Here is an 8,189-nt window from a genome sequence, read left to right on the forward strand (position 1 = left end):
GGAGACTTGGTTAATAAAAAGAACGGGACTCTAGAAAAGATGGAAGAAGACAAAGTAGGTCAATAGATTGGACATTTGGAGTTAAAATAAAAAAAAAATTAAATGATAAAATAGAATTATAAAGTACTAAGTAAGAGCATAATTAAAAAAGAAAAAAAAATGGGACTTTTGATTATTCCATAATAATGAATTTAACCACAACAATTTTAAATAAATAATAAAATAAATATGTTTTCAAACAAGCTGTTACTCAAAATGAAGACTCTGTTTTGGCGGTCACTGTCCCTCCAAAGAGAAGACTGTTGACGGATCCTATAAATACCACGTCTTCTTCATAACTAAGAATTAGGGCTCATAAAATCACTATCATTAGAATCTGTAAATACCCAGCACAAACATTCTCTGAAGTTCAAAATACTAAGAATTCGCACGCATACGATATTCGCAATCAAAGTTCGAAGAACATTCACGAATCTGCATGAATGAATTCACATCTCCTTTGAGGTTCTCTTCTCAGTTGATTGAATTTATCGTTAATTTCCGCATTAATGCCTCATTTCCATATATGTTATCCGATTTTTGCGCCTCGATTCTGATTCAGTAAACTTTGAACATTTGGCAAGAGGTCAAACTCAAAACTCAAATCTCGAAAGTGAGCGAACTGATTTTAGGTTTTAATATGTTCATTTGCGTTAAAATTTTTGAATTTTATGTGCTTCTGAATTGTGATCGCTAGAATTTCGATGAACTTTTCACGGTAGCGGTAATGATTAGAAAAACTCAGATCTTACTGAGGTTCTCTTCTTAATTAATCGTATTTATCCTAAATTTCCTCATGAATTTATCATTCTCATATATATTATCCGATATTCCGACTTGATTTCTTCTAACAATTAAGTTTGAAAATTTGGCGGGAGCTCATACTCAAAAATCGAGATCGAAAGTCAGAGCGATAAACTTTAGTGTAAAGATGTTTAATTAATAGTACCATTCGATTTAAATTAGGGTTTTTCTATGATGTTATAAGCTTGTGGTTTGTGATTGCAGAAGAATTTGAAGAAAGCATGGATTTTTTTTACGGTAAAAGTAACGATTCGCAAGCTTCCAAAGTCCGATCCTTGGATGTTTCACCAATCAACACTCAAAACTTCATCGGCCGTGGCCGTTTTTATCCTGGACCAAAACCTCGGATCCTCGATCCTTACTCTTCTTCAGATAGTTCTGGTAGTTCTTCCAATAGAGTACTCTCTCCGCTAGCCCGATACCTTCATTCCAGCTCGCCGGTGCCGTTTGCCAGCGATTCGCCGGAGCGTCGTTCTCTGGTCAATAGTAGCAGCGGAAGCAGAAGCGGTTCCGCCGCCGCCGGCGTTTTCCGTTCGCCTCTAGCTTCGATTGAGAACATCGAGATTCCGCCGGCTTTCAGGACTCCGGTGAAAGTCGAAGAGGATGTGGTAGTCATGGACGGCATTCTCGTTGAGCCGAAATATAGTGCAAGAGCTAAATCGTTGCCGTCAACGTCAGATTCCGGAAGGTTGTCGTCGTCAACATCAGGAAGTGAAAATAGCTCTCACAAGTCGGATGTTTGTCGGTGGTGGGGGGATACCTCCACGTGCCGCTTTGGTTCCAAATGCCGGGTCTCTCTCTTCTCTTTCTTCTCTCTCTCTTTCTCAAGAATATGGTCCAATGCTTCTGGAATATTCTTGCACTCATTGTACGGTTGAGATCAACTTTCTAGTTTTGACATTAGTCAACTTTACTAAAATCCACAACTCAAAACATTTATCCTTCAATTAAACAGTTCGTACACGGAAAAGAAGATTTACGCCCAACTGCTTTCGCCAACAGGAATCAATCTGAGGTATTAACAATTTAACTAAATGTATTTACTGCTGAACTTATCTTTTTTAGGATTTTAATGTATGAATTAAAGTTCATTGTGAAGTGATCATCTATCTTCACATGGTTATGCTTTGTAGGCACTGAGCAGCAGGTCATACAGTTCAGGATCACGTGCATATGGACCGAGGGGCCGATCTGTTCATCACCAGGTCAACTCAGCCGTGTCTTCAACAGAATCAGCAGCAATGGCCACGCCTACTACTGTTAAAAAAGTCGTGTCTATTAAAGATAAAGAGCCCCCAAGCAGCGACAGTAGCCCTAGTTCCACCACCTCCACAATTGCTATCTCTGGCACTGACTGGTCTCCCTTGGATGATAATATCGAGGTTTCTTTGCCTTCTTCTGGTGAAAAATGTCCTTCCAGAGAAGATGTTGATGCTCATATACAGACTGTTCTCTATGGTCTTTCTGAAAGAAAGAGATTGCCGGTATTTGTTGAATTTTCTTAGGAGTAGCTGTGCCATATTCCCAAGTCTCTCTTCTTGCCATCAACTACCAATAAGGTAATCAAGAGCTGTTAGTGACTTCCTTGTGTTTAAAAGGGTTGTAGTTGCTTTTGTTGTGTTGCAGATTTGACAATTCCAGGAGCAGTACTATCATAACAAAGACAATATACTGTCAAATAATATCTAGGATATGAATGGACAATTGGACATGGATCATACAACATAGAATTGCTGAGTGTTTTTGGCTGATACAGAATAAAACTGGGAGCATACGAATAGTTGATCTGTAGTGCAGGGCTGCGGGGGTCTTGCCCCAAATGATCTCAGTTTGCCAAAATCAAGATGCTCGATATTCTTGTTTGTGAATTTGCTTCCTGTGTTGAGTTTTTGTATCAAAAATCAACATAACATCACCTACATATTGCAGCTGATAGTCCCCGAATACTCTGAGAACTGTTTGTTTAAGGCAATTAGGTTCAAATTTACCAATCAATCAAAACAAAACAAAAAAGGAAAGATAGTTGCTTTTCAATACATCAGCTGAGAGGTACTAAATTTGCCTTGATCATTGCCATGATTGTTTTTAGGTATAACTTTGCAATTGTACAGTTTATTTTGTTGTGCTAGTATTTTTCATTTCACCCGGTAAACAGGTGAGAGAAATAACTTGCTTGAGGTACAGGATAACACTAGGACTCAAATTCGTAATAAATTATTCAAATTGTGACGTCTTGGCTATAAAAGAGTACACAAGGATTTAAATTCTATTCGAATTGTGATATCTTGACCAATTAAATGTCTTAGAAGAAACTTATCGTGCTAGTGTTTGAGAATCAGTATAAGGTTCACCACTTGTAGCTCTAAATTTGTAAAGTCTGTTGATAATAAAATCAATTTCCTTGGTTTTAGTAGCTCAAACGCGTAGTTTACAAAGAAATGCTGGTCTCATTAAAGTGTGTTAGCTACAAAACAGTTCTGAAAGTTGACATTTTACTTATGTGGATAAATATCCAAAAGGAAGCAGCACGTTTGTCTATGTGCGCTATCAGTGCAAGTTAGTTTATTGGTAATAACAGTTTATTGGTAATAACTATCCTTAATGTGATGCTTCGAAATATCTTATAGTATGTGTTTGCCTTGGTTTTAGTCAACCCCTATGAATCAGGAGCAAGTTAACGTATTCTTTTAAGGAATATCATTCTCATCTGTTTAATTAGCAACATAATTTGCGATGAACCTGAATCGCCACTCACATCTACCAATTAGATTGGTGTGGCTCAACAAATTTTTACCGTCATGGGGATTGATTGCAAGTGGAGAAGGAAGTCTGGACGTTGGTTTTCGCCAGTGCTGGGTGGTAGGAGAAAAAGGAGCTGAAACCAAACCTGGGCATTTACTTTGTTAGGGTTGTACATATTAACTACATAGGTCAGCGACATAGACCATGACCATTGACGTTGCACTAACATTTCCGTCAGCAGTGCGTATTTAGAACAGGCCTGAAGAGTGTATTTGGTGCCAACTTTAGAAAATTCTAAAATGGGTGAACTCTCAGGCCAAGAACCTCTTCTTTTAAGGAAAGAAGATGAATTTGATTGTATCAATAAGACAACCTTTTGGGTATCATCAACAAAGTTGATTCTCAAAGTAGTAACGTAGGTGATCTTCATTGCATGGGCTACTTTTATTTTCTTATTGCCTTCTAAATGCATGAATGATTCGCAAGGGAAGTTTATTTGAGCCACCCGAGGAACTATTTTTGGGACAACAGGTTTGTTTCCAACTTGAAAGTTTCTTACTTTAATGTTGTATCATTATTTCGAATTTCTTAGTAAGTGATATCAGTTTTTGTTGGACTGCAGGAAGCACATTCTTGATATTCAGTTTCCCAATTTTCATGATTGCATTTCTTGCAATTATTCGCCTCGTTCTCTCTGGTGAAGATGAACACCAAGTGTATGTATATCTGCTAGCTTGGTTTCTTACTTCATAGAACTCCTTTAGAAGTTAGTGGATGTTCTGAACTTGTGTAGTTACTTGAATTTTAAATTGTTGTAGCCTGTAGGAAGAAGACTGCAAAAGGTCCAAGTTTTTGCTTGTGGACATTCCCGGTGCTGGTGGATGGACCATTTGGGGTTGTTACAGCTGCAGAAATGATTGGTGTTATACTCTTCTCAGCGTACATCATCTGGGCTGTAGTTATGTACAGTATACGGAATGTTGGCCTCTATCTTTATTTCATGTTCAAGACATGAAAGAGAAAAGGTAATTCTATCACCATGATCATGTTACCTGCTAGTTTGGGTTTGTCGGATTTCTCACTTTCGCTTCTCTGTGTCCGAAGAGAAAGTAGTTGCTAATGATGTTCACCATGTTCAAGAGCTTGGGCTTGTTGTTAACCTGCTCATTTAGACCTCTTGCTGTTCTTTAATTTGCACCATTTTGTTCCGGCTTGACAAAATGGTCATCCTTTCAGTGAACTAAGTTACCTTAATCCTTTTATATATACATGTATGGCTGGGCTATATAGATCATTATCCATTCTCCAATAGAACTACGTGATATGATTCTTTAAAGCTATTTATTTTGCATCCTTCTGGCCTTCATTTGCTCTATATTCAGAAATTTTTCAATCCAATATGCCCTTAATTCAAATTTTGGTTCAACTTTGTTCGTATATTGTCTTATACAGTAGCTCTTTGTTCTCCAGAAATATGCATGGTAGTAGAGTTCTGAAAGTACTGAGACACTCTTCTCGAGTAGTTGATGATTCCAATTTACTGAAGCTTGAGCTAAACATGACTTTAGAGCCTGTTTAAAGATATGCGACCTATTGAAATAATAAATATATCCTAGTTTCTTATGTTTATTCCTGCCCCTCTCTAACGAAAACAAACTGATTTAGATCAGTTGAGTACTGTTAACTATCTGCATCACACGATAATTCCAGGCTATTCTGACTATGTGTTTGATTTTACTAACTTCACTTATATAAAACAGGGATCTTTTAAGTTCATTTGCTGCACATTATCTAGTCCACCTGTGATTTTAAATTGGAAAAGATGATTGATTTTCTCTTCTTTTGATCTGTCCTCTCTTCTTTGTCACCTCAATTTATAATTGCGCATCTTGATAAATATAAAAGAGATTTCCATGTCAAAAGGTTTCGAAGTATTGGGATATAAACAGTTCCAGCCACATAGTTCTTACATCAGACTTTAGAACCAGTACATAGTTTGTTGACTTGAAGGCTCCTTTAATAGCAGGATCGACTAATATCTGCTGTTGTAATTTTCCAGTGTTCTGTTGCTGGAGCTAACAGGCCTTCGTTTTGGATTCATTGGATTAATCTGCTTAGCATTTCTGTTTCTGCCTGTTGCACGGGGTTCAGTTCTTCTTCGAGCTATAGATATTCCTTTTGAACATGCCACTCGATATCATGTTTGGCTGGGACATCTTACTATGGCTCTTTTTAGCCTTCATGGCCTGTTCTATGTGATTGGCTGGGTGCTGCCTTTTGGAGGAAGTGAGTTCTAAAACTGAAAATTATTTCCTTAGCCCATAGAGATCCCTTGTATTAAGTTGTAATTCAAATATTAAAGGGGGTTCATCACATGTAATCCATCTTTGTGAGTATTCTTGGTAAAGAAATTGAAGACTTGGACTTTGTCACTGTGTTTAATGCAGCTCATTCAGTGGAAAACATAAGAGTAGCCAATTTTCCCGGAGTTATCAGCCTAGCAGCTGGTTTATTAATGTGGGTGACTTCACTTCCTGGAGTAAGGAGACAAAACTTTGAACTGTTCTTCTATACACACCAATTATATGTGGTGTTCGTGGTGTTCTTGAGTGGTCCAATTTTTTGTGGCTTCGTTTCAGCCAAATTTCTGCTTACATAGCCTGATTGAATGTTGGGTATTAGTCTAGCAAATAACGAACATATGATTTAAGTTTTTAGATATGGAAACAAAAGAACAAAGCGAAGTTGCATTCATTCTATCACAGGCACCTAAAATAGCAAGACCATATTCACTAATGACTTCGAGCGCACAAGATGTTGGTCAAAAGAATTACGTATTTTTTTTTGCCATAATTCAACTTGTATTTAGGCCTGGATTTGAGTTGTAGCTAGGCTTGAGTTAAATTTAATTTTTGTACCAAATTGATATTTTTAAAGTAATGGTGGCTTACGTATGTATGCAGTTTTTGTAAAATAAATGTTACCACTCATATATATTTAAAATCATATTCTCTGGCAAAATATTATCAGATTGCAGTGGAACCCGTTAATTCAACGTATCACCGCCTTATAATATCGACTTTGAGATAAGTGCAAGTGATATGTTCTATATAATTATGTTGACATGTTGATCTCTTGGATGAAACCAGTTCACGAGTCAACACCGAATTCATCTTAGCTTTGCACTAATATCTTGTGAATTTACATGTGAACATCAAATTTGCTGATATAAAAATAATAAGTATATTAAGATTTCATCCAAAAGTAAATTTTTTTCCCTTCAATTATCTAGTGATTTTTTTTTTTTTTTTTGGAACAACTCTTGTCCACGTAAAATATGACAATTTAATCATAATAAGTGTTTTTTTATTTTACAATTAAACCGGTCTTTTGAGTTATTCAAGGCACAAATACTATAATATAATTCTTGCACTTTCTCATTACTTCCTACGTCTAGTTACTACTATTCTATCTTGTTCCCCTCATTTCGGTTTGTTGAGTGAGACTAATATATGTATCTAACAAATAAAAATAGGTGAAAATGACGCTGAAAAGGATCACTAACATGGAATGCAAGCAAAAGACACAAAAAGATTCCTAATATTAATACTATGATTTTTTTTATATATCTAAGCTTTTCATGTTGTTGATGTTGTTTTTGGCTGAGGAATGAGTGACTCTGGTTTAGTTTTTGAGAAAAATGTCACAATCAATTTCCTCACATCACATAAATTTGATTAGTTGTACGCTAATAAATACTACTCTCACACTTTGGTTTTCTGTGCAATTATGTGCACACTTCCAAGCATTTAGGGATCATAAAAATTCGCGTTTTTAATAAATAATTATAGGATATCTTCAGGTTATGCAGCCAGCCACGCCATTGGCTTTTATGATTTTATTTGGTTACTTCACAATTTGAAAATTATATGGGTGAAACTTTTGGCCCTAGAAAGTAGTTTTATAAAAAATAATAATATTAGAAAATCATAGTGTGTGTTGATGAGATTTTGTAGTCCAAAAGATTAATAATAATCTCTAAGTGTTATTTGAAGCAAATAATATGAAGTTAAAAATATAAAATAGTTATAAGAAAAATGAGCCATTTTCCTTCTTTTGATGGATTGTTACAATCATATACGTACTAAACATATAACACTCTTCAAAGAATATTTTTTTTAAAAATGACTTCCACCACCAAATACCTGTACGTAAATTACCTAGGACTAGAAATCGAAATGTCCGTCTACTCTAGGATTAGGCCTTAGTCTCTTCAATCTATATATTCTATCGATCTATATATAATAAAAGGAGAGGCAAGCACAATATTAAGACAAGTGGCATAACCACAAAAAGTCAAGTGGCTTTAGGACAAAACAAACTACTTTCTAACTAAAAACCTTTTGAATTTTAGATTTTGAATTAATTAGTTGGTTATTCTATTTGATTTAATAAATATAAATAACTTATAATTAGCTATAATAAGAAAATGAATATATATATATATATATATATATATATATATATATATATATATATATATATATATATATGGAGTACTTTCAAGTTGGAGTTTCAAAATTATTTTAAAATAAAAAAATGGA

General features: G+C 35.4%; 1 protein-coding gene across 7 annotated transcripts; it reads left to right on the forward strand.

The window, feature by feature from the left end:
* On the forward strand, positions 326 to 6,339 carry LOC109223125 (zinc finger protein 36, C3H1 type-like 3). 7 transcript variants are annotated; one of them, XM_019387367.1, is made up of 7 exons: positions 326 to 504; positions 1,048 to 1,634; positions 1,799 to 1,858; positions 1,977 to 4,301; positions 4,404 to 4,610; positions 5,645 to 5,871; positions 6,033 to 6,339. In XM_019387367.1, the coding sequence occupies exons 2-4, from the start codon at positions 1,065 to 1,067 to the stop codon at positions 2,346 to 2,348; spliced, it is 1,002 nt and encodes a 333-aa protein (XP_019242912.1). In that variant the 5' UTR covers positions 326 to 504; positions 1,048 to 1,064; the 3' UTR covers positions 2,349 to 4,301; positions 4,404 to 4,610; positions 5,645 to 5,871; positions 6,033 to 6,339. The 7 variants fall into 7 exon arrangements, with proteins under 7 accessions (XP_019242912.1, XP_019242913.1, XP_019242932.1 ...); XM_019387368.1 differs by having other exon boundaries at positions 1,977 to 4,116; positions 4,208 to 4,301; positions 5,645 to 6,339; XM_019387387.1 differs by having other exon boundaries at positions 1,977 to 4,116; positions 4,208 to 4,301; positions 4,411 to 4,610; positions 5,645 to 6,339.

The sequence above is a fragment of the Nicotiana attenuata genome, chromosome 1 (genome assembly GCF_001879085.1).
Source record: "Nicotiana attenuata strain UT chromosome 1, NIATTr2, whole genome shotgun sequence".
Taxonomy (NCBI): Eukaryota; Viridiplantae; Streptophyta; class Magnoliopsida; order Solanales; family Solanaceae; genus Nicotiana; species Nicotiana attenuata.